The sequence below is a fragment of the Mustela nivalis genome (assembly GCF_964662115.1).
Source record: "Mustela nivalis genome assembly, chromosome: 15".
Taxonomy (NCBI): domain Eukaryota; kingdom Metazoa; phylum Chordata; class Mammalia; order Carnivora; family Mustelidae; genus Mustela; species Mustela nivalis.
Window position 1 is genome coordinate 13,681,037 of NC_139034.1, and position 27,449 is coordinate 13,708,485.

General features: G+C 33.6%; 1 protein-coding gene across 8 annotated transcripts in view; it reads left to right on the plus strand.

Moving 5' to 3' along the window:
* The window catches only part of PAN3 (poly(A) specific ribonuclease subunit PAN3), a 138,973-nt gene that overhangs the window by 24,341 nt on the left and 87,183 nt on the right, over positions 1 to 27,449 (plus strand). For 4 of the 8 annotated variants that reach the window (XM_082700708.1, XM_082700709.1, XM_082700715.1 and 1 more), the window contains exons 2-5: positions 3,350 to 3,471; positions 4,239 to 4,305; positions 6,167 to 6,237; positions 20,366 to 20,527. In XM_082700708.1, coding sequence (XP_082556834.1) covers positions 3,350 to 3,471; positions 4,239 to 4,305; positions 6,167 to 6,237; positions 20,366 to 20,527 — 422 coding nt within the window. The remainder of the gene's footprint in view (positions 1 to 3,349; positions 3,472 to 4,238; positions 4,306 to 6,166; positions 6,238 to 20,365; positions 20,528 to 27,449) is intronic. The other 4 variants (XM_082700710.1, XM_082700713.1, XM_082700711.1 and 1 more) reach the window with 1 other exon arrangement.

Below are 27,449 nucleotides of genomic sequence, written 5' to 3' on the forward strand. Positions count from 1 at the left end.
CCTTATTATTTTCAGTAGTGGCTCCACCAATTTACAGACCCACTGACAGTGGTCAAGGATTCTCTTTTCTCCATGGCCTTGCCCAAACTTATCTCTATCTTTTGATAATGGCCATTCTAACAGGTGTAAGGGGGTATTTCATTATGGTTTTAATTTGTATTTTCTTGATGATTTGTGATATCAGGCATCTTTTCATATGCCTGGTGGTCATCTGTGTATCTTCTTTGGAAAAATATGTATTCAAGTCCTTTGCTTATTTTTCAATTGGCTGTTTTTGAAGGGCTGTTGAGTTATAGGAGTTCCTTATATATTTTGGATATTAGTCCCTTATCAGAGGGATGGTTTGCAAATATTTTCTGTTGTTTTACGGATTGCCTTTTTATTGTGCTGATTGTTTCTTTAGCTCTGTAGATACTTTTCATTTGATACAGTCCTACAGGTTTATTTTTACTTTTGTTGCTTGTGCTTTTGGTGTCTCATTCAGAAAATTCTTGCCAAGACCAAGGTCAAGTAGCTCTTCCCTATGTTTTTTTTCCAGTTGTTTACAGTTTTGGGTGTTTATGTGGAATGTTTAATTAATTTTTTAACCCTCATTACTGGCCATGTCCATGTTTAACCCTCTCCCCTCCTTTCTCTCTTTTTTTGTTTAGCTTTGTCAGTTGTTTCTTTGTTAGGGAGCATCAAAGTTGTGTCAAAGTTGTGTATTCCAAAGGAATGTAAACCAATTTTAATATAGCAAGAATCAGTCACTACCAGAAATTTGGTAATAAATTAGGGTAAACTCTGTTTCTAAATGATACAGTATTATAAAGGATGGGGTGTTTATAAGATTGCTTTATTGTCCTCTGACAGTTTAATATTCCTTTGTTTTGCAAATATTGTTATGCTTAGGTGCTTATTTTTATTTTTTTAAAGATTTTATTTATTTATTTGACAGATCATAAGTAGGCAGAGAGAGAGGAGGAAGCAGCCTCCCTGCGGAGCAGAGAGCCTGATGGGGGGCTCTATCCCAGGACTCTGGGATCATGACCTCAGCTGAAGGCAGAGGCTTTAACCCACTGAGCCACCCAGGCACCCCTTAGGTGCTTATTTTTAGTCCAGTGGATCTTTCTTAAAATTTACTAAGGTGAGATGTTGAACATAGATACTTAAATTCTGGCATGTTCAATAATAGTTTTATTGTAGTACCTTTATAACATAGGAAGAAAAGAGAAAATTGGATTTAGAATTTGAAAACATTGAAATAAAAATGCTGTATTTAAATAATTTGACTCTGAAATTGTACTCTATTTTTGAAAACTATTTTATTTTATTAGGAAAAGGTAAATAATAGATGCTGTAAGGGTTTTGGTTGAATATAGGAACTCAGCCCCTTTTGGATTTCTCTGTCATCATCGTCTTTGTTATAAAAATAACTACATTATAGAAAATAATCTGAGAAAAGTCTCTCCCAATCTCAACTCAATAACACAAGATTAAAATTTTGGTGAGTGTCTGTGTGTGTATATATATGTATGTGTGTTCAGTCTTATAATCTGTGTTTGTATATATGTAAGCACACTAATTATCATACTGTAAATAATTATCATACAGATTATCATACTGTAAATAAAAATACATTCCCTTTTACTTCACATTGTAAAGTTTTGATACATACCATTATTTATTAACCTCATTTTCTAAACCTTTATTATGGAAAATTTTTAACTTTGATAAAAGTAGAGAGGAGAATAGAATAATCCCTTATCACTCAGCTTCAATAGGACCTGCATTTTGCCAGTTTTATTTTGTCTCTCCTCCCAGTTTTTGATTTGCTAGAGTATTAATAAATCCCAGACATTAATTATTATAATTTCTAAGTAATTTCATAGTACTCTTTCAAAGGTGTGTTGGAATTTACTTAATTTTTTTGTTGTTCTTGGGCATTTCACATTGTGTCTTATTATTAAAATAATACTTTTAATACTTGTATGTAAATGGACAAAGTGATGAACAACTCTACATGTAAATCTTTAGTGTTTCTGGTCACATTCTTCTGCTACATCTGAAATTATAAACACTAATTTAAAAGATATGAACCATTAAAAATCTTTTTATAATTATAAAAATAGTACATTCTAATTGCGTACATTTTGTGTAATAAATCTTAAAAATAGAGACTAAAAATTACCTCAGGATTGCAAGTAATCCCTAAATATTAGTCTGTTTGGGCCACTGTAATGAAATTTCACAGAGTTGATGTTTTATAAACAACAGAAGTGTATTTCTCACTCTTCTGGAGGCTGGGAAGTCAAGGATCATAGCACTGGTAGATTTTGTGTGGGGGTTGGTGAGAACCTACTTCCTGGTCATAAATGGGTACCTCATGCTCTCACATGGTTGAAGGGGCTTGGGATCTCTGTAGGTATCTTTTATACGCATATTAATCTTATTCCTGAGGACTCTACTCCCATGAGCTAAGTACCTCCCAGAGGCCCTACTTTCTTTACCATTATCTTTGGGGGTTAGGATTTCAACATAGGAATTCTGTGGTTATACAGAAATTCAGATCATAGCACCCTATATTCAGCCATCAGCTTTTTGTTTAGTTTTTTTCTTATTTGGGGGTTGGAGTGGTTTCAATGGTCATCAGAGGCTATGCCTAGAAGTGGACGACCTACTTGAAGCTTAGCTTATTTGTAAAGCATACAGCTTTGTACTTAACTGGCAGCTTGCAAATAGCATCATTCCATGTAGTTACTGGAAGGTAGCATCTACAACAGATTGTCCATTACTTTGTTGATATATCATGGATTGTCCTACTAGTTACAATCATTCTGTATTCATCTATCCCAAAATCAACAGCTTATCTATATTCCTGAACTCTATCTCATTGCTACATCTGCAGAATTGTTTTTACTGAATTATGAGTTAATATGAGACTGCTGGTGTTTTTCATAATCTAGGTTAAGAGAAACAGCCCTGAGAAACTTCCATCTGTTTCTCATATAAAGATTCACAGGAGAAATTGCAGTGTTTTATATTCTGCTGTCTTGCAAAGTTAAAGAAAATGATGAGAAAATGAAATGCAAGTTTGGTTTATTTCTTCATGTCATGCCTGGTGGTGCTTATGTGGCTAATATAAAATAAATTACTTTATCTGTGGGAAAGAAATCCATCAACTTGAGCATTGATGAACAGATTTTTAGAGCTGAGCCAGTTTTATTTGGTCCTGCCTTTTGTTATGAACAGATAAATAATAAATGTGACAGAGATTTAAGACTTCAAAGTTTATTTAGAGACATGGAAACTACATCAATATTTTGTGCTTTTAAAGAATTAAAATATTTGAATTTTCCTTATCTTTCAGTTCCTGGAATAGATGGAGGTGCTTTAACGGATTCAAGTCTCACAGATTCCTATTTCAGCACCAGCTTTATTGGAGTCAATGGATTTGGAAGCCCAGTGGAAACAAAGTATCCTTTGATGCAGGTATCCTTATGTGGTACTAAACAGTGAAGTTTATTCCAGTGGTGGGGGATATCTACAGTCTTCATTTATTCCTAAATTTGTTGAGTAGGAGGTAAGGTTTTAGGAAGTGATAAGGTTAGGTGGGATAAGGTTGGATTCAGGGTGAGCTTTCAAGGGTGGAGACTAGGGTGGGATGACAGTGGAGTACGTAGATGATAGAGGGAAAGAGACTAATTTCACTACTCTGTGTTTTGTGGGTATGGAGTGAAGGTTTTTCAGGATGAAGACACTAGAGGCTATAGAGTATAAGAAAGAATGGAACATGTTTAGAGTACAGGGAATAGCCTGATTTTACCAAATCTATAAGGTATATGAAATACTCATTGGGAGAGGATGATAGAAAGCATTTGTTGACTTTATACATAGTCACTTCATATCTTCTGAGATGGATATTGGACTTTATATTTATTTTATAGACAAGGAGACTTAATAGTTATGTATGTTGCCCAATCTAACAAGTTATGGAAATGCAATTCAAAATTGGTGTGCAACATTGGTTTTAAATATCTGGCTAGTGAGTAAAATTTTTGTTTGATGTGTCATAGAGAGTATTTGGAAATTTTTGCATGAATTATTGTAATCCATGTAGCAACATTTGTAGGAAGATTAGAGTGTCAGTAATATGAGAAGTGGATTAGAGGGGAAGAAACGGAGAGAGTCTGAATTAGTTGAATATTCTCAATTCTGTGTTTCTCAGTGATATTATATGTATCTATTTTGTTTTTCAGAGAATGACTAATAGTAGCAGCTCCCCAAGCCTTCTAAATGACAGTGCCAAGCCATATGCAGGCCATGGTAAGACTTGGTCCCTTTTTATCTTTTCTGTTTCTGATTCTAAAAATAATATGTTCATTGTAGAAATCTTAAAAATTATAAATGGGTATGAGGAAGAGAATAAGAATCATGTTATTTTCACTACAAATAACCATTATTTGGATTCCATATAATTTCAAATAATCGTTATGTCTGAGTGTGAAAATAGATATAAATGTATACATACATAATATGTAATAATACTTAGTCAAGTATATACATGATAATACTTAAGATTGCATTAAGTATACTTTTAAATTATATCATGAGTGTTTCTTGATCGTTATAAATTGAATTCTATTGGTTATTTTCATAATTTACTAAACTTTTTTTAAAACTTTTTTTAAAAAAGTATGTACTCTAATATTGGACTGTGTATGAGTCTGTATTCATATTTTGAGTTACACTTTTGGAAACATTCTTAGACATGGAATTACTGTTTCAAAGATTATGATCATTTTTAAGGCTTTTGATAGGGAATTTTCAAGTATCTTTCTGTATCCTATTTTAAAAGACAAATGTTAAAAAATAAAAACAGATGTTCAAGAATGGTGTCTTAAAATATGTAACAATTGAGTGTTAATACTCTGCATCAATAAAATGCAAACAACTATTATTAATGGTGAGAATAGGAATTTGCGTGTTGATTATTTTCTGAGATAGATATTTTATGTGTGTGTTTCAAATTTCTATCACTATTTGGATATTTCAACTTTTTTCTTGCTGTAGGAAAAAACATTTTAATGTAGAATAAAATTATTAGAAACTAAAATTTGTAGTGTAGTAATATTTTTAGCTTTCCCATGGAGTTTATATATTGTTTTAAATGCTATTAAAAGTAGACTAAAGGATGAATAATATTACTTCTTTTTCTAAGTGCCTTGAATGTATAAATTACATAAAAATATTTTACGTCTTGTTATTTTATTAGCTTCTCTTTCTTTGCATTATTAAACCTTGTTAATTCTAATGAAGGACCAGACTATGAAAATTCAGGGAGACGAACCTAGAGAAATTAAGCAGCAATCTATTCTGCATTATGAAGAGATTTAAGATTTCTTTAAATGAGAACACTTACTATGGTTTTTAGAATTTTATAGACAATTTAATGAGAAACATAAGATTAACTAGAGCTCAGAATTAAGATAATGATATTCTATGTATATCATGCATACCTTTTCAGAAGCTCTTCTGATTTATTAAGTGAAAAACAGCTTAGAGATACACTTTTGTTTGTAATTTCTGGCCACAGAGTAATAGAACTTTGAAACTATAAAATCTTTGAATTTCATGTTTACCTCTGTTTTTAGTAAGAATTAAAATATCTGGTGATAAACTTATAAATATGGAATGTTCTCTAGAATAGATGGTTTTAAGGCGTTGCTTAAGTGTTAAAATCCAAGTCCAGTAACTTAGAGTGTGGTTTACGATCTTGCCCACCTCACTGCCCTTTTAATTTTCCTCATGATTTGGTCTCAAGCATACAAACATTTACTACAGGTAGCCTTCCTTCCTTCCTAAACACATTACTGATAGCATGGTTAAGAGTCCTCTTTTCTTTTTTTCTGTTTGATTTTTCTTTTGGTTATAAGCAAATGCATCCTACTCCATATAGGTTCTGATTAAATGTGTACTGAGTGTTTGCTGAACGAAGTATTCTCCAGTTTGTGTTTTAGTCACTTAGAAAATATTTGAATGTTTGTTGTATGTGAGGCATTGAGTTTAACAGTAACTGTGGTATATGATTTATATTACTGTTATAAGCATTGTCAAGTTAAAAATTTATTAGATTTGTGAGTTACTTGAGTTGTCTATATGGAAACTTATGTAACTTACCTTCCAGATCCTCTAACTTCACCTGCTTCATCCTTGTTTAATGATTTTGGTGCCCTCAACATCTCTCAGAGAAGAAAGGTAGGTGAAGTTGAAATTTATGTGAGACAAAATGGAATACAGAGGTGATATTGGGGTCATCACCTATGTAATGGTCAATATTCTCTTAAGTTGGGAGGCGTTTTTATGGACTGTGATATTTTTCTTGCTTTTGTTTGCCCTTTTCCTTGGTATATATTTCATATATATAGAATTTGATTTGTGTCTGTGCATGAAATAGAGATTTTTTTATGCGAAGGGATGAAATCCTTTTGCTCGTTTTCTTTATCTTAATCTGTTTTCAAGAAAATACCTAATTTAATGTTGTGGTTGCTGTTAATGTGACCCTTTACAGGCACATTAATCATGTCTTAACTTTATTTTTTGACTGCTTTGTCTAAAATTTCAATATTTCTCCCCTAATTTAAATGCCTCATGACAAGGCAACCTAAAAATCTTCAACTTTTCATAATTGGTTCACCTGTTTGAAAACAGTTTAAAATCTGTTTATGTTAGAAATTTAATTTTTTTGGAATTGAGGTTGATAGATTTTGAAGTATTTTATAGGGACTAGTTCTGTGACAAGGAGAAATGAAGTTCTATTACAGTTTGAAGCCTCTGAGTCTTCATGAGAATCATTATGTCAATAGTAATAATGATCTAGAGAAGGTGGTAGTTTTAGTTGGGATCAGTGGCCCCTGAAGAGGTTCGGGAGGTTGTAAATCTTGGTGGAAATTACTGCCATGTTATAACTAATTTCAGTCTCCTAAGTAATGGAAGAAAGACCCTCCCCCCTCATAAAGAATATTAATTTTAGGAAATTGATGCAAGTTTAAGATTCTTTTAGGAAGTTATCTGATTGGAGGGTAGTATAAAATGAAATTGAAGAAGCCTAGATAGTCTCAAGAATCATGGGATCAGGTATAAATGACATCAGTACTTTATGTACCTACTATTATTTTCATTTTGAAACAAAAGATCAAGATTACTGAATGCTTTTAATGATAAATGAAAATGTGTGGGCTTGATTTTAAAGACTTACTAATGGGCGGTCATCAAGAACACATTTACTCTTGATTTGCATGCTATTCTCATAAATTGGAATATGTAGTTTCTGAATCCTTATAGTAGAAGGGGAATAGAATTGACTCATTGGCAGTAGTGGGAAGTGACAGTAGGCAAAGCCAGTCAATATGGAAGGAAACTGAAATGCTGAAAAGCCAGATACAAGCTAGAAAGCAAATTATCTGGAGCTATTTGGTGTAAGGAAAAATATAAAGCCCTTAAGTAGTCTTAGGGGGTCCCCTTTTAAAATAATCAGTTAATTGTGATAAATTGCTTTTCCGATCTATGAGTAGAAAGTAAAACTAGAATGGCAGATAAACACTTAAAAAGTGTTCCTAATATGAGGGTTTAGTGGACTATACCTTTAAGTTGAAATATATGAGTTAGAGCTACTCACATTTGCTTTTGAGGAAATGGTAGCAATCTCTGGAGACTGGAAAAAGGAGGATATATAGTGCCTGTTCTTTTAAAATTCATTTTAGTAAAAGAAAGTGGTAAATGGAAATGTTATTACCAATGTGACCTCAGTATTTGGAATGGAAGCAGATTAATATGGTAAAATGAGCACTATTTTGAAACTTCTGAGGTCCTCTGGCTTTGTGACCTTGGTCCAGCTTCCTGGGCTTTAATGAAATGATGAACATGGCATGGATAATGGCTATGGTATCTTTAATCTTAAATCTCAGTGTCTTTAATCTTAAAACTCAGTGTCTCTCTAAACTAAACTGAAAGGACCTATGTATTAATCTCTACTTAGAAATTCAGGGTTCACATAGTGTATCTTTGAAGGGCCATATTTTCTTGCCATTTACATTTAAAATAATATGAAGGGACATAAGATTTTTTTTTTTTCCAGTAGTGGACTATATAGTTACTATGTTTGGTACAGGTTGCATATGTTTTTAAAATTAATGGTTGAATTAACGTTTTGAATTTCTTTGTGTTAGAACAACTCTTACCCTAAGTGTTGCATGCTCCATGTTGTGAATTGAAGGCATCTGTAGACTTTCTTTTGTTGTAGTAATGCTTAATGTCTGTTTCATGATGCAGTTTTAGTGGAAGTAACTCAAATTTAGGTAAATATAATTCTGGGTTAATCTAAGCAGGCTGTCATGATTACTTAGAGACATTTTCTTTCATAATGATATTGGAGAACAGATAGGCCATACCTACTCCTATTTCATACCTAAATTATTTTCTGGAAATCTCATTTGATGATATTACTACATTTTGCCTGGAGAGTATATGAGTTATTGGGATCCGATCAATCTACTGTTTTTACTGTAAGCAGACTTACTATGTGCTATGTAGAAAATTGAAAGAGTGTTGATGTTTTTACTGCCCTCTAAGGTCTAGTTGAAGAGGCAATACATGAACCTACTTAATAGCATATTAATTAGTATTAATTTAAATATGATGATTGCTAAATACCAGAGAATTTTCTAGATGTAGAAGCATTTATGGTGAAAAGTTGTTTTGAGTTGGGGTTTTTTGAAGTTGAGGAATATGTTGTGGCAAATACTGAGAAGGTATTGCTTGATTATTGAGAGTTAGGATCATCAGCAACTTTTAAAATTCTCTGTATCATAGATGAGCTAAGAGATGATGACTGAGGACCTTGCATCTATAGGAACTAGTTGAAGTAAAATATGGGATGTGAAAAACAGTATTAAACAGGTTCATAGCCATTTGTCTGGGTTGCTTTATTGTTGCTAGATGTGTGACAAACTTCCTGAAGAGTTGTGTACTGAGAAGATATGCATTAGGGCAGTACTGCTCATGTGCAGGGATCGGGGCTAGTCCCTCAAGTATTTGTGACCTGTATGTAGGGAGGTAAGTTAAAATACTGAAAGTAGATTTTTAGAAACTTCTATAATAATCTGATAATTTGATACTGTAGCATCCAAATATGTGCTTATTTTTCTAATAACTCACTTTTACTTTATAAAATATACAACCACAATATTTAGGAAATTATTATTGAATCTTCATGGTATTTCACAACTGATGTTTGAGAAGCACTGATTTTTTTTTCTACATTAGACATATTTAATATTATAGATAGGGAAAGTAACTAGTGTTTGAAAATGTGTAAAATTATTGTTGGCCAAGAGTGGCAGTAGAAGAAATTAAATCATAGCTGTGTACTCTGTGGGAGAGTTAAGTCCCCAAAAATGCTGGAGACAGAGTTTTGATGAAAATGAGAGCTAATATATTTGAGAGTAATACATGAGGAAACCTAAACAACCGAATAGATGATGCTGTGATCTGGCCTGGTGGAAAAAGAGGTGAGAGTCATTCTGAATCATAACTGTGATCTAGAGAACAGTACAGTTTTGGGTAAGACTCCTTTGGGAAGAAAGTATCTTTATAACAAAGTTAGGTATTGAAATACAGATATGTATAAATGAAGTGAATCAGTACTATGACATCTCAGTAGATATTCTTGCTATGCTGTGAATTTTTATGCAGGGTGACCACAAATGATTGAGACATGTCCTAAGCAGAGTGAGAAGCCCTCTAAATTTGTATTTGGCATTATTGGCTTTCTCTTGTATACCTTTCTTAGCCTCTCGTTGCCTTCTTTTGTAAGCCATCGAGAGTTCTTTTCCTATTCAGCACCACCCCTCCCCACCATCCCTTGCCCACTACCCCCATTAAAGCAAAAGGGCTCTGGTGCCTGTCATTTATACTTGTTTTAGTTGTACTTTACTGTGATGTTACAATCAATATGCAGCTTTGCCTGGATATTTGCGCTCCATTTCTAGTATTGGGATAACAGATTTTCACTTTAGTAAATTTTTAACATTTTAATAACAAGTTAAAGTCTTTAGACTTAGGGGACAAAGATTTGTGATGTATCCTGTTTATTTCTTCTGTTCTCGATTTTAAAACTGTTAGGATGAGGGAAGTGGAACCAGGTGGGACCAAGGGATTTGGCTTATTTGCTGTTGGTTTATTTGTGAGGAGATGTAGGTTTTAGAGGTTCAGTTCTAGATTATTCTGCTTGAGGTCAAAGTTCACTAACTAAAGTTTAATTTAGTTAAACTTTCTCTGCTTCCTTCCGTGTTTTATCTCAGTTTGGAACCTCCTTCCCACTGTGTTCTACCTCAAGATTATACGTTCCTCTTTCAGCCATCTTTATTACAAAATTTACTGGTGATATATATTGTATTTTCTGATTAATTTGACATTTAAGTTTTTTCTTATAACAATTCAGTTGTCATGTCTTCAAAAGATGACTTTCACACTGTTTCTACTCTTGAGAACAAAATAGGGAGTAACAAGGAACGTGGAGAGTATTTATGGTAGGGTTCTTTTCTGGAGAAAGCTAAACTAGATTTGGAGAAATTAGTAGAATTATGACAGGCATAATTTGGAATGTAAATCCTTTCTTAATTCTTCTGATGGGTTAGGTTTATTTTGGAACATCAAGTCAAGTATTGATCTCAGGAAAAAATAAAAAGTGAGGAGAAAATGGAGAAGATAGTGAACAATAACTGAAATCTTAATGGAAATTGCAGTATAAAACTAAACTTGTAAAACCACAGTGTTTGAACTTTTTTGTATATGTTCTCAAATACTGTTTTACTTTGTGTTTAGATTTGCAGGTCAGCCATATCAGTATCATTTACCTATGAGTATTGTGCAAGTCATGTTTCTATGTAAAATTGTGTTTAGAATTACAAATTAAACAGAGCTGTTCTTCTTTCACTGGAGTAGGCTGAGCCTCCATTCATCTCCATTTGCCGTGCTGTGGGAAGGTGTACTATCCCAACTTAAACCAGATGTAGTGAGGTTGTAGATTTAGAGCTAACATATGGGTCCATATGGGAATTGTTTGAGTCGTTGGAGTCCAGATTCCTATAGGCAGGGAAGCACCCATGGTTATTGTTTATAGCTTGCTCATAGCCCCTTCGAGAATTTTTATTTCTCTCAAACACAAGGAATAATAATAATCTAGCAGTATTGAAAAATGGTTAAAGTTTTAGGGTTTGGAGTTGGATGCCAGGAGTCTGAATCTCCATTTCTTCACTGATTATCATTGTGTCTTTAAGCTTAGTTAAACCTTTCTTTCTTCGTTCACAAGATGAGAATAATAACAATACCTTGTGCCTACTATGTGGAGTTGTTACAAGGACTAAATGAAATGCATTTCCTGGGTAGAAATGCCCAGTAAATGGTGGTTCTCATTATAGTAATACATCGTATTAGCCAGACCTTTCTAGCCTTATTTGGAAATTGTTGACTGTTGTTAAATAAATAAATACCTGTTGCTGCCCACTCTGGATCAGGCGTGTTATAACTGCCCCCTGGAGAAGTAGTTCTCTTATAGCTGCTCTGAGGATGTCTGTCTTTTCTTTGAGGTGCTCTGTCCTCTCCTCCTCCAGCATTTCTTTTTTGCTTCCTCCTCACATAGCTGTTAATTTCTCAAACATGTGCTTTAAATTTGGTGAAAAGCTATCTGGAGAGTTCTCATGATGTACTGGCAGACGGATAGAAATTTGATTTTATTCATATCGATAATGATTTTCTGTATCTGTTCCAGGTAATATGGTGAACTTAAGTAATTCTTTAATAAATTAATGTTTTATATTACTTAATCTCCCCAGCAGGTCTTTGAGAGAGATTATTTGAGAAATGGAAATTTTGGGATATCAAGTAATTTATGAAGAATGATATAGATAATTATTTACATTTCAGAGAAAACAAAAAGTCTTTAAGGCAATATGAGAGATAAAATGAGTCTTAGATACAGTGAGAAACAGGTAGTGGAAACAGGCTACTGGTAATATGCAAGAGAGGAATAAAACATTGACCTTATGCTTGTTTCTTTTTCCGTTTATGTGATTATCTCAGTAAAAATTTCCATAAGCACAGTTTCTAGGGAAAGAGTATACAATTAAACTTTTGATATTTGACTTAACTTTTTAGAAATGTTGCACATGTTTATATTCCTATTTATAGATGGCGATTTTCCTAGAGCCTTGAAAGGATTTCACATCTCTGTCATTGTATAAGGCAAAAAAACCCCTCATTGTTTAAATTTAATTTCTGGTGCTGTTGAACTTCTCATTTATTAATTGGCTATTGGTGTTTCTTTGTTTCTTTAATGTCTTTTGCTCATTTTTCTGTTTGGCTATTTTTAAATTCATTGTAAGCTCTGTGTGTGTTAGAGATTTAAACCTCTTCTATCAGATGTTTCAATTCTCCCCATTTTGTTTTTGGTCTTGAATTTCATAACGGATTTATGCTGTCACTTTTGAAATGCCACACTTACTCTGATGATCTCTTATTAAGTACATTTAAAAAGAATAAAATATTAAGCTCATTTCGTTAAAATAACATAATTCTCTATTTGCTGAGTCAGTGATTTTAAATTGAAGGGACTGTCAATGTTCTCATGTAATTTGAATCTACTGTCATTTTTATTGCTAAATGATCGATAGTAATTAACTTCCCTTAGCAAATGAATATGTTCTTAATCTTCTCTGCATTTTAATTGTCAAATTTAAATTTCACTTTCTATTGCTTTTACCTCAGTCTTAATCTTTTCTTTGAAATGCTGCACAAGTAACATTAGGTTCAAACTTGTTTAGAAATGTGATAGCTCCTAGAGAAAAGGGCTCAACTTTGAAAGAGTTAATTTTGTTTTCCTACTAAATATAAAGTACTCCAGGCTGGATTTCCAAGATTGTGTTGAGATAGAGATATGCTTTGGAAAGAATAGATTAAATTTTGTTGTAACAAATCAGGAGTTCAACCTTGTACTACTTTGTGTATTTTAGTTTAATTGGTACTTTGTGTGCAGTGACCACTTGGCTTTTCTTGAGTCAAGAAAGAATCTTGTTCTATTGACTGGAATTTGTTCTATTGACTGATTACAAAAGATCTCATGGCAGATCTTTGTTTTAGAGGTTTTTTTTTTTTTAAGAGATGTGTGGTGGTTTGGTGTTTGATACTTAACCATATTTAAATGTGTGAACTGAATGAAGCAGCATGCCTTTTCTGTACAATATATAATTGTATAGTCCTTATTTTGTTTTAGCTTTGGGCATTTTGGCTTGCCTAATTCAGCTTGATAAAACGATGGTGCATATACTACTTGGATTTAGGAACTAGTAGCTCACTCTGAGATTGTGTGGTTGGCTTTTTACTTTTCTCTGATCATTGTATTTACAAAGTGGAGTAGCTGATTTTAATAGCTTGGCATTACTGGTGGCTATCTCTGTTTTCCTACGAAGTAGGGGTCTGTAATGAATTCATAAAGGTGAGTTTAGAATTCTTAGCACAAACATGCTAGCCAAAGTTTTGGCTAAATTTAACCCAAACTGTGTAATTTCTCCAACTCTGTTTAATTCCCAGTATTTTTTTCCTTGCATTTTGAAAATGGGAACAGGGAGCTGCTTAATTTTATTTCTTTGAATGGAGCCTCTGTAGCTCTTGTTTCTTACTGATAACCATCTATGCCAGTTAGATTCAAAGAGAGATTGATTCATTTAGAAATTGGTATTTGGTCATTTTAGGATTGCTAGTATAATGTAAGAGTGAAATATGTTTAGGAATGTTATAGAATATGGAACAGCTTTCTTCAGACTGGAGGCAGAGTATCATGTAAGAGTACAAACTCCAGGGCCTGATGTTGTATTAGTTGTGAGATTATAGGCAAGTTATTTTAACTTCTTCTAAGCCTCACTTTTCTCAAGTTGGTTCTACAATTGTGCCAGTCTCACAGAATTATGATGATTAATACCATAATGGGTATAAAGTGCTTGGCATAGTGCCCTGTGCTTATTAAATGGTAGTTCCAGTCTTGACTGCTTATGATTCTGTAGTTTTAAAATGTTTTTATCTGTTTCTGAATGTGTGTGAGATTTACTTTTGATTAACCACTACCTTACTTTAAGTTCAATTATAGCAGGGTATATTAGAGTATATTAGTAATACCAAGTATATATATTATTTAGCAGATCTGAAGATCCTCTGTTACATTTTAAGATTGAATTTAACCAAGGGTACACATATAAATACATAAAAAGGGAACCTTTTGCTAACAAGCAAATAGGCATTTTAGCATGATCTTTGGTTTTGATAAGGTACTGAAACACATTATAAAAACTTAAAATTATTACAGTTGATTGTTGTGGAAATAAGGTTCATGACTTAAAAAAACAACTTTACTCATGTTCACTTAAAATGATTTTTTGTCATGGTATTTTATTTATCTACATTTTATATTCTAGTTCCATTCTAAAGCAATAGAATGAAAGAAGTTGCAGTTTGGTGTTCTAGTTCTTTCGAAACTTAGTAAGAGTATTCCAACTGATCTTGATTTTGTTGGAGTAGAACTCCATTGTAATATTGAGGTTTTAAGGACAAAAGTAATGACTGCTTTGTAGGCTTTCTTAAAGTTATGCAGATAATATTGGGGGACTGATTCATAGTAGAGCTTAAAAATGTGTTTGCATATGTATGTAAATCCTTTTTTGTTTTATTTGATATCATGTAGATCAATTTTTACTTAGCAGCATCTTCTGTTTTCATCCTGTCATCCTGTGCATTGATTCCACAAATTAAAAGTTCTTTTTCATTTACAGATGTTTACCTGCCCCTGAGTCTTAACAGTGAGCCTGTTTCTCCATAGACTGACTTGTCTGTTGCATCCTACTCTTGTTTTTATTTGAACAATGAAAACTTAAGGAGTCCAATATGTTTTCACAAAAAGCCCATAATTAATAATTAATTGACAAGACAAAATACAATATAATCTTTGCAGCTGGCTTGCTGTGTTTCTGACTCTAAGTCTTTTACCTATGGAGAAAATGATTGGAGCCCACGCTACAGTGACTTGTAGGTCTGGGTTTACTGTTTTAAATTAATTAGGTGTAGGAGCCTTTAAGATCCAGGTAACAAATTAGGTAGAGGTATATAGTTCCCTATCCTGATGACTATATGAAAATTTATTTGATTTAGAAATTCAAGTGTTTTATTGTTTGGGGTCTGTTTTTTCCCAGTGACTTTAGATTAACCACTGAATTAATGGAATTACAGTCTCATATTTAGTTCTCATAATTATAAATATGCTAAAATGCCAAGGCATTTAATTAATTGAGGGAAGACCATTGTGAGTTAGAAGAGGTGATGAAAGAAATGCAGGTTTATTTTCAAATGAGTATGTAGTAGATTCTAGACCAGAGGTTTCTATTAGTGGACCTAAGACCATCAAGAGTGGCAGGAGGTAGGTTGCTGAGTTACTATAGCAAAAGTTAATGATTTTATGTAACTGTTAAGCATTATCTGAAAGAAGATAATTCATATTTTAGTATATGTGCTGCTGAAGCAAGCACTGAAAGAAGATAATTCATATATATGTACCACTGTTTTTAAGTATATGGAGCAGTTTTGACTAATAAAATGAAAATCATCCAAAAATGTCATTCACAGTAACTTTAAATCATCATTCATTGTTTCAGAGTATAAAGGGTGAAAGCACAATGGTGTTTGTGACGTTCAAAAACAGTTTTTAAATTTCAGGGTATTGGAAACTTTTTGTACTAGGATAACAATTTGATTTCTAGTTTATTACTAGTTAGATGACGTATAACTACATATGGCTGGTAATATGAAATGTTGTTTTGCAGTTGTACCAAAAGAATTGTGCACTGAAAAATTGGTCTGTTACTTGGTAGCTTTAACTACATTTTCTATTACAAGCATGGTATTTATAGATTTTTCTTTGGCTTGACTGAAATTTCAGAAGAGAATATATCTTAGCTTTGTATTTCTAGGAAGAAGGGCATAGAACCTTATGCTGAAATGTTGACTGAATGAATATGTGAAAAAATGTGCATACATTTAGAGTTTTGAACTCAAAACAGTCCTAAAAATTAGCTTTTACTGTTTGTTCTTTTTTCGACATAGAGACTTACCTCAGTTGTAAGGAATGAAGGTGGACTTCTTTTAGACCTAAACCATTGGAAATGGCTTTTACGAACCAGGGCAAGAAGTTTTGAAGAGCCAGGGCTCTGGGGGCTGCATGTGTAATGGTCTTGAAGTTCTTGAAGGCTCTAAGTATCTGGGTCAAGCTTTATGGATTTGGGATGTTGAACTATTGAATTTCTCTCTTTTTATTTCAGGGAGTGGCTTCAGTTTCTGTCTGGACCAGTAGTTGTTTCTTATCTAGGTTATTTCTGTGACATTCTCTGGAACTTCACTACTCAAAGTGTGGTCACCAGATAAGCAGTACTAGCAGTCTTGGGAGCCTTTTAGAAATGTAGAGTCAGGCTTCACTCTAGACCCACTAAATCAGAATCTTTATTTTAGTAACATCTTGTGAAGATTCATGGGTTCATTATAGTTTAAATATGGAAGGATCCTTGAATACTTTTGTTCAGATCTAACCTGTTGTTTTATTTTTTAAATGTTCAGTATAAAGGGTAAAACTATTTTCATCTTCTGTCTTATTGTACTGTTTATTTAGATTTTGTGAAGAATGATAAAACTTCACTCTTAGAGTAAATCTTGAGACTTAAAGTAAAAATTTTGTAACTAGAGGGGAGGAAGAGGGAGATAAGGAGGAACACTTTCAGGCCCTGCTGTATATTTTCTACAGGAACAAAAAGAGATGGGAATTTTGATGTACAATATTGACTTACTAGGAGGTGGGGTACAAAAGCTGGTTATTTACCAATAGGACAGGACATTTACAAATGCTTGCATTCCATAAGTGGAATTCCATAGAGGGGCAAGGCTATCAAGAATAGAGGATCAACAAGAGGACATACCTGTTTTTTTAACTCTCACATTTTCAAGATTGGTCTAGGAAAGAATTACTAGAAGCTAAGGAAAAGGGAAGAGGGATGTTGCTTTTGTTTGCTCGGGAGTAGAGGGTTTATTTTAAAGATCTCAAGAATTTTAGGGTAATAACTTTAGGGGTGAACATTTTCCATAAAATTTTGTTTGTTCCTTTTATTTCTTCCTCTTCTATTTGACTTCTCTGATTTCCTTAGCCCCCACTTTCAATCACCTATAGTTGTTATTAACCTAGCAGTTCTCTCCACAACCAGTCTTTATTAGGTCTATTCCCATTTCAGTTCCCTTCACCTACACCAGTTCCCTTCACGTACATCCTTCACCTACACCAGTGATTCTGAAATGGGGGCAGTTTTGTTTCCCCATGACGTTGAAGATGTATTTGGTTGTCACATCTGGGACTGTGGTGCTACTAGCATCTAGAGGTTAAAGGTCAGGGATGCTGCTAAACATGCTACAGTGCACAAAACTGCCTCCATGACAAAGAATTATTGAAAGTCTGTAGTGCTTATAGAGTTGAGAAACTCTAACCTTGATTACTGTCAGAGTCCACAAATTTTTCTGCCTGTTTCCACTTTAATTTTCATTCGGAAGCTTTTAAGAGTTCCCATTGCCCATGGAATGAAATGTAATTGCCCATGGAATGAAGTCTGAAGTCCTTGGTGTAGGCTATAGAACAGTTTTTTCATTGCTTTGAAGACTCATCTTTTTGCTCTCTAAGGGTAGCCCTCTCTAAAGGGCCGATTGAATACTTGGGGTTTTTGCTTAACACCACAGTGCCTCTACATACACGTTTTTCCAAGCCTACAGTACCTCTCCCACCTGCTTCCTCCATCTAGGTGCACTTACTCCTTCTTCAGAGTTGCATTCTCCTTCTCTGTGAACTCTTTGTCTCTGCCCTATGGTACCTTAATTATATATGCATTCTTTATATCACAGTATGTTCTGTTTGCATGACTTTGTTTCCTACTACATTATATATATTCTCTTTGAGGGAAAGGTGTGTGTTTTATTTAACATATTTAGAACAATTCCTGATACACAGTAGTCTCTTAGATTTTTAGTTGAACATACATTTTTTTTCCTTCAAGGGATAAATAATAGGGTAGTTTGGAAATTAGTTTATAGTTGAGATTTTACTCTAATTTTTGTCTTGTGCAGTAATATGTACTCTTTTTGCCTCACCTTCATGCTTTCTATTTCTGCTATCCCTTTTCAGATGTCATTTTGCCTTCCATTGCTTATGATGGTAATTTAAATGGTATTGATATCTTAGGTCTTTTCATTCAGTATCACATAGAAGGTTGTACTTTTGGATTAGATTTTAATCTCTGGCTAGTTATTGAAGAAAGTTAAATCTATAGTGGCATATGTTTGGGGATCTCTTCCACCTAAGAGGGAAGGCATTAGGCTAATTATAGGTTTTTGAGGGTTGGGGTGGAGAGAAAGTAGTGAATTCTTCTTTGGAAAAATGAGCTGTTGGGGAGGGAGAATGCTACAGTGGATTTATTTAAATACTTTTTTCTACATTGCTTAGTATACTACTGTAAGAAGATAAATTGTGCTATTGTAATAACCAGCTCAAAGCAGGTCTGCATTTGTGAAGGATCTGAATAACAGAAGACCATTTAACGCAATAATCTACTTGCTTTCAAATATATGACTGAAATTTAGGTGCCCTTGTAGAAATCCTATTTGATAGGTTATTTTGTTTAAATAAATACCCTTTGATGTGTTGGAACTTTCCTAATAGTTAAGATATTCTTTAGCCCAGACATTTTTTAAAATACAAAATTTAAATTAGTGAAAGCTTAATAAAGGTGTAGTATTTTTGCTGTGTATCAAAGCCTTGTAGTTGTGAGCTATATTACTAGAAATAACTTGCTTTAAAATTCTTTCATTTATAATATTGTTCTGATGGGTACATATTTATTTTCATCCACAAAAGTTGCTTGTGATATAGGCTTAAAGAGTAATTGAATTGGTACAAGAGTGCATGGAGATGGAAATATTTTAGCCTCATGGAACTTTATCCACTGCTGTAATTATTGGGATGGTAGGTAGTTTAGTTACCTTTCTTATGCAAGTTTAATTTTTTTTTTTCATCTTAAGTCAAAGACTACTAGCAGAGGCCCATTTCTGTTAGTGTCTATTTTGCATAGAATGATTTCATAGGCATTATTCGCACGGTCATTTTGAAATTTTAGAAATCAAGTGTTTTCTTCAAATTAGTTGTCTCTACTGGTCAAAATTTTATATATTTTATATGTTTGTCTGGCTAGGACACTTTTTTTGAAGAAAGTTAATTTTAACTATTTGCTTTATCAGACTTATGACAGAATAGTGAGTAAACATAAGTTATTTCAGGTCTTAAACTATCTTCCCAAGAATGATTAGCATTCCTTAAAGGGAAAAATATATATACAAATTCCTATAAAGATATAATTTAATGCAAATTTGCTATAAATTAGGGAGGTAAGGTGGTGGAAACTATCATTAATTTTCACATATTAAAAAGCCCTGCCAACCACAACTAAGATTGTTTACTAACTTTATTATAATGTTTGCCAATGAGTTCATGCTTTTATTGGACAAGCTATTTAATATCAGTCTGTGTACATTACTGGTATACTCATAACACCCATGAAAATTGTGTATTTTTTTTTTTTTTTTTACAAAATTTGAGCTTATTTCATCTAATACCTTAAGTTGAAGGCCCACTTAAGACATAGTGACTTGTACTTTTGCCTAATGTGCATAGAATTTAAAAAAATTAAAAAAATCCATTCCTTAGGAATTAACTGCTTCTTTTAAGTGGAGGTAGTTCCTCAGCAGGAAATAAGATAGCAAAATGGGAACAGAAAAAGACATAGTTTGGAGAATTTTTTTTTTTAACCTGTTTTTGGTGCCCTTTGAAGCATTTCTTCATATTGCAGTGAGAATAGGTAAGTGCCAGTGGAAAAAATTTTGCAAGGCATTTAACTTTGCTGATAAGTTAATTTCTATTCATTAAGGTTTTATAAAATCAAATTATAATGTATACTTCTAAAATATCTGTTGCTTTTTACCTATATGTTGTTCAGCCTGTTAGGACTGTGGGTTATTTTGGAGGTATGTATGGGGGGGGTTGGGAAATGGTGGGTGGTGATAAGGACATTAGAGGGAGTGTCTTAGAAATTTTACTTGTTCCCTATTCCACCATCCCTGGTATCATCTATATGTTAGTTATGTTAGTTTAGATTAGTGTGGGGGATGTTAGGAGTGGCCTGGTTTCTTTCCTTCTTTTTCCTAGCCAAGGAAGTATCGCCTGGGGATGCTGGAGGAGAGGCTAGTTCCGATGGGATCAAAGGCACGAAAAGCAAAGAACCCTATTGGCTGCCTTGCTGACAGGTGTAAATCAGGAGTACCCATCAATATGGTTTGGTGGAACAGAGTCACAGAAAACAATTTACAGGTAAAAATAATTTTATTAGACATTTTTTGAAAGTGAATATCTTGGTTGCTTTCTGTGTCTGGGTGGGATGGTGGGTGTGAGATTGAATGGTTTAGATGATATCTTTAGGTGATTTTTTTTTTTTTTTTAATCAAAGGAAGGTTAGTGACTTGTTAACCAACTAAATGACTTTGGTGACTTTTTGAACTTTCTCTGCTTATAGTTTACTTTCCTAAAAGTATACTAAGTTTAGTTTTTCCTTTTTGGATTTTGTTAACAGATATGAGGTCAGTTATTTTAATACACAAAGTTATTCAGGGTACTGTATTAAAAAATCATTATAAAATTTATTATGGGAAACCTCATTTATACTCTGAATAACAGGAAGCTTCATATGTTTACTTTTTGTACATTTTTACTAAATAAAAATTACATGTAAACAAACTTGTTAAGTATTGGCTCTAAAACGAGCCTCAATATTATGTTGTCATAGGCACGTGCATTTTAGACTCTCCCTTATCAATACTGAATAATGAAAATGGACTTTGTAACTCAAAAACTATCTTTTGAGTAGGATTCTGAAGTACCTATGAAATAATTTGAATTAGATTCAGTTTTAATTTGGAGTATAATTCTCATTTTAAAAAATTGGTAATGGTAATAATATAGCTCTTAACCCAAATTTCAGTTTAGATGTAAGCAGAATATTTTTCTTCCCAAATGTTCTGAATATATGGGTCTTTTTAATGTATATTGCTAACCAAGCGTCTGTAATCCCACACACATGTACCACACACAGAGAAGCTATAACAAAGTTAACAACTTGGTTATATTTCTGTCACCAGCCTTGTGTTACGAAGAGGTTCCACAATATTTTGGTCTGTTCAATATTCATACTATAGCAATATCTTTATTGCCGTGGGCATAAAAATAAAGGAGTTAGTCCAAAAATATTGCAAAACATAGTTTCTGTCCTAAAATAAATTTTCATAGTATTTTATAAAGGTAAGGGAAGCCTGGGGACAGGGAAAGGGGTCCACATCATGATACACTTAAAATTTCATTGGAAAGTTTTGACTATGTCAATTATGAATAGCAGTGTAGTTCACTGAATTTTTATCTTTTTAGATTGGTAGGAGAGAGATTTGATGTGGATTGTTAGAATTATTTTTCAGTTTTAATCAGAATAAATGGGGCCCTAACTGTATACGAACTGTTAAAAGTGGAACTGGAAATGCTTGTACGCTGTGGGGTAAAACGGTGATAAATGCACTGGTGTATCCACTTGGCTTTTCCACAGCTGCCCGTCTTATCTTATTGTCAGCTTTTGAGGTACCTCTGTGTAGCACAGCTTGAAAAATCATTAGGTTACTGTAAGAATGCATGCTAGAAATGGTTTTATTTTTAATTAAAACAGGTTATAATAGATAAACTTTTCAATGTACAAAAGATTGAACTTGTGTTATCTGAGTCTCCTATTTCAACTACTACTATTATTTTATACTTCAGCTAGTTCTTTTCCTTTAAGGACATAAGGAACACTTCAGTAGCTTGGTCTGATATTGGAAAGACAGTATCACCTTGCAGTATCAGTCACATGTTGAAATATTGAAAAATGCTCATCTGTTGTCCATTATTGTGTTTGTGGATTCCTAAACTGTGGATACCTTGTGTTGTTTATGCAGTGCAAGGAGTATGTCAGTACCTTTTTTAATTTTTTTAAACTGGGGTTTTTATCTTTTTGATGTGTAAGGAAACTAATTCGTGTGAATCAAGTCTTTACCTTTTTATTTTATTTTTTTTTAGTTTTGTATGATGCCTTTTAACATATCTGTCCACAAAAATTTTATAGAGTTTAAAAAATATGAGTAGCTCGGTCTATTAATCTTTCCTGCTTCATTTGTTTCCTTTCTTTTAAATCTTAGGCCTTCTCAATCCTAAGGTCAGAGAAATGTTTATTTGTACTTTGTTTTAGTAATTATAGCTGTGTTTCTTAAATGATTACCTTATGCCAGGCACTGTGCTAAGCTTTTTACATATATTGTCTCTTCTGGTCTTTCAAATAGCTCATGAGAGGAATATTACTATTAAATGAAGAAACTTCTTCAGAGAAGCTAAGTAACATTAAGGTTAAATAGTAGTAGTAAATAGAGGAGCAGACATTTTAACCCGTGTTTGTCAGACTTTAAATTCTCTTAATCTTTATGTGATATACCCTCTATTGAACTACAGCTGTGGTTAGCTTAATTATCTAACTGGTTAACTGAACTTCTATAGGACAACTTGTTTTTGGATGAGAGTGAATACATATTTTCTATCCATGGATTGTAACTTATGCATAACAGCAGGATTGGTTAAGGTCAGTCCTTTTTCCTCGTGATTCCATCTGATTCTCAGTGACCTTTAATTACCTTTCTTTCTGGAACTGGAAACATTTCTTTACATTGATTTCTTAGTGTTAAGCTACCATCTTTAGAAGTTTTTCCAGTTTTGAAAACAAAAGATAACCATCAAAACCCTTATACCAAAATGAGCTACAGAAACTTTTCTCTGAAGGTTTCCACATGAATCATTCATAATTGCATTTATTCTGCAATTATTATTGGATTTCTTTCAAGAGCCCCATGATCCCCTTTTAGTATGTGTGTGTGTGTGTGTGTGTGTATATATATATATATATATATACACACATACATATATACATATATATACATATATATATATATATATGTATACTTTTTTCTTTTCCATTAAGGATCTCATATGAGAGAGCCTGTTTACACATTTGTAAGACAGTGATTCATGCTTTCATTTAAAACATACATATAAAAATACATGTGTATATATATAAAATGTGCTAATTAAAGAATCAAATATATTTATTATTTTCCTTAGTTTTTCATATTGTGGTGAAGGCTAAATTTTTTTTCATATGGCTCTTTGAAATATTGATAATGTTCATCCAGTTTCCATTCTCTTTGTGGAGTTCCCACTTGAGAACCCTTGGAATAGATCTTTCTTTTCTCTGATTTCTTTACCACCCATTTATGCCTTCAGTGTCTACAGTTTGGCGTCATCAAAATTTTGCTAACATTGGGACTCCTGGGTGGTTCGGTCAGTTAAGGGTCTACCTTTGGCTATGGTCATGATCTTGGGGTCCTGGGATCAAACCCCATATAGGGCTCCTTGCTCGGCAGGGGGCCTGCTTCTCCTCCCCCTCTCTCTGCCCTCTCCCCACCCTGCTCATTCTCTCTTCTCTCTTTCTCAAGTAAATACATAAAAATGTTAAAAAATTTTTTTTGCTGAAATTGCTCTCAAAATTTGTCAGAGAGCTCCTTAATTACCAAATAGAGTGTTTTATCTAGTGCTTAAAACTGCTGGCCACCTATTTTTGAAACTTTCCTTTTTTCAGTCATGACTTTTTGTTTTACCCCAGCTCCTTGTGAGCTCCTGTTCTTGGTGCACTCATTCTTTGCTTTCCCTTGTATGCCTAAGACCTAAAATTTTATTTCTATTAGGGTAGTCTTCTTCTGAGTTCAAGACTCTTATTTTTTTGTGCTTTTTGATATCTTTGCATGTTGATATGTATCCCGCTGTCACTGCAAATTTGGCTTGTCTAAAACAGGCATTTTTCTATTTTCAAAATCTACAGTTTCTTTTGTAGTTCTTCTTTAATGACTTCGTCATCTTCCCAGTCCAGTCACTGAGGCTTATGTATCTTAACTTCTCCCCTATCATCTCACATTCTACCATTTATTATAAGAAGGAAACTATTGAAGTTTTGACTAATTGAAAGATAGTACATTGGACAGTTTATTTGCCATCATATTAAGGCTTTGCCACAGTAATGACATATTATCCTCTTTTGACAAATAACATAAGTTGCAATTTAGAAAAGCTTTATTTTTTTTTTTAAGATTTTATTTTTAAAGTAATGTCTACACCGAGTGTGCGGCTCAGACTCATCACTCTGAGGTCAAGAGTCACATGCTCCACTGACTGAGACAGCCAGGTGGCCCAGACCTTATTGTTAATAAGCGATAGAGCTAGGATTCTAGCCTAGCCCTGTTTAATTCTAAACCTATTTTTCTGCTGTGTTGTCTGCCTCTAATCCCTATTCCTTAAAATTCTGCAGTATCTTCCTCTTCTTTCCTTTTTTAACACTACTGACATAATTTCCACCCTAAGGGTATTTTCTGTATAATTTTTGTCAAATCCCTTTGGGTGTGTTTTACTTATCTAGGGCTCTCTCTCTTACTGTCCATACATACTAAATTCTAATCAAATGGAATCTTTCATACCTCATATAATATGAAATACATTGTCAGATCTCTGTATCTTTGCATCTTTGTACGGTTGTTAACCGAGCCTAAAAAAAAAAAAAAACAAACTTTCCTCCTTTTCCTTTAAGAGTTAATTCACATACTACCTTCATTGTAAATACTTGCCTGAAAGAATTTTTTTTAACCATTTCTGTAATACCTGGTGTTGTTTAAGAGTTATTTCATTGTTTTATATTATTTCTTTACCTGTTTGCTGCTTTTTCCCATTGGACTATAAATATTTGAGACTGAGCATGTATTTATTACTGTTTTTGTACCCTTAATGTATTCTGTCTCTAAATGTTACTGTTTAATTTCCTTTTATTAGGCAGTGTATATAATTTGTGGTAATTTATTCCAGTATTTTTCTGTGTTTAAAAATTGTTCTGGGATTTATAGCTACCATATTACTATTGCTTAGTTTTATTATCACAGTTGATTTAGAACAGAGGATAGTGATTTCTTTTTAAATGTTAGAGAATCTTCTTCTTTTTTTTTTTAAACTCATGAAAGTTTATCATTGTTTAAGTGTTCTTGATATTTTCTAATCTTCTTATCCTGGTAGTAGTCTTAATTACTTATTGACATTGTTAAGTCACAGGGCTTCTCCAGTTTATGTTTTTCTCATCATCTTAGCCCAAACACCAAGCAGATGGTAGGTGGAAGGTCACCCGAGACTCCATATCAGTAGTACTTTATTTTACTTAAGTGTAAATTCGCTTTATCATTCTTTGGTCTTTGCCTAGGTTGTTTATTTATCCATTTCTCTGCCTGACCAATCTATATGTCAGTTTCCAGATTTTTGATTTGTTCTGTGATTATATAGTTCAGATACCATTGTTTAGGATTGAAATATTTTAGCACTTACCTTACAGAATTGTGAGGATTCAAATTTCCAGGCACATAGTAGATACGAAATAAATTTCCATTCCGTCAGTTTCACCTTATTCCGTCAGTTTCACTCCTAAACTCGGTCTCCGTTTATATTTACATAGGATGCCATCAGTTATATTCAGATGTATGTGGCATGGTGTGTATATTATATGTATATATAGAGAAAGAGGCAGTAACATTAATTGTCTTTTAGGGGCTCACATTTTAATGCCAACTCTCTTGAATATTTTTAAAAATTTGTTTAAAAATGCCTTTTTTTTTTTTTTTTTTTAAAAGAAAGGCTTAACAGGGGCGCCTAGGTGGCTCAGTTGGTTAAGCCTCTGCTTTTGGCGCAGGTCATGATCTCAGGGTCCTGGGATTGAGTCCTGCATCGGGCTCTCTGCTCAGTGGGGAGCTTGCTTCCTCCTCTCTCTCTGCCTGCCTCTCTGCGTACTTGTGATCTCTGTCAAATAAATTAAAAAAAAAAAAAAAAAAAAGAAGGCATAACAGTGTGCTCTCACCTTTCCCATAAGACTTAGTGTTAAGGGGTGCCAGAATGGTTCAGTCAGTTAAGCATCCGACTCTTGATTTTGGCTGGAGTTGTGATCTCCATCAAGCACTGTGTTGGCCCCTGCTCTCAGCAGATTCTGCTTGTGGATCTTTTTTTCTCCCTCTGCTCCTACCCCTGCACGCATGTGCTCTTTCTTTCCTTCTCTCAAATAAATAAGTCTTTTTTAAAAAATTATTTTTATTAACATATAATGTATTATTTGCCCCAGGGATACAAGTCTGTGAATTGTCAGGCTTATACATTTCACAGTACTCACCATAACCCATACCCTCCCCAATGACCCTCACCCCCCAAAAATTAGGTGTCAGCAGGAATAAAAGGATGGGAGGTACATGGCTGTGTGAACTTCTCAGGGTATTGCAGGTTAAGATTTGCCGAGAGATAATGACATGTTAAATAAATTTCTGTTCATTTTGTCTCAGACTTTTGGAAATAATGGGTTATAGATCATGAATCAATAGTGTTACTGTTGTTTTAGCTTACCCCCGCAATGATGTAAATGAATGAGAATGGTTGGACTGTTGGCTTTATTAGGAGTTTCATACCTGTCAGCATCTCGTTTGATGACATTTGCCCGCCTTCTGGTTTGATTAAATGGCATTTCTTGTAAGGAGTATTTAATTAGAAGAATGTTCACATTAAGATTTTTGACTCACAAATTCTCCTGTGAATTCTAGTTGCTTGTTACTGGTGCTTTTAAGATCCCAGGGAGGTTTTTGAAACTCACCAGATATATCTCAATCTTTAGACTTTTTGATTTTTAGTGTTAATTCAGGTGATTTCTAAACAGTAGGCCCTAGGAGATAGGATGGTTTGGGCTTTAGACTGGAGTGGTTTAGAATTTTTTAAGGTTGAAACTTAAACCCTCTATCTACTCAGTGTTCCGCAGGACTTTGAAGAGTTCTAGAGCTGTGGTGCAGCGAAAACGGCATGCCCACTTCTTTTCTCCCTTTATAGCTGATATTCTAAGCCTTTAACACTCCTCAAACCTACTCACCCCTTCCATGTCACTTTTGAGTAAATGACTTGTGTACTTCACTGGAGGGAGAAAGGGCATGAGAATGAATTGCTTCATGTGGTAACTTTCAGCCTGTGGACAGCTTTTTCATTCATAACTTTTCTTAGTGTTTTTCCTCCTGTTTCAGACAAACAGTTGTTCCTTTATTATGTGCTTCAG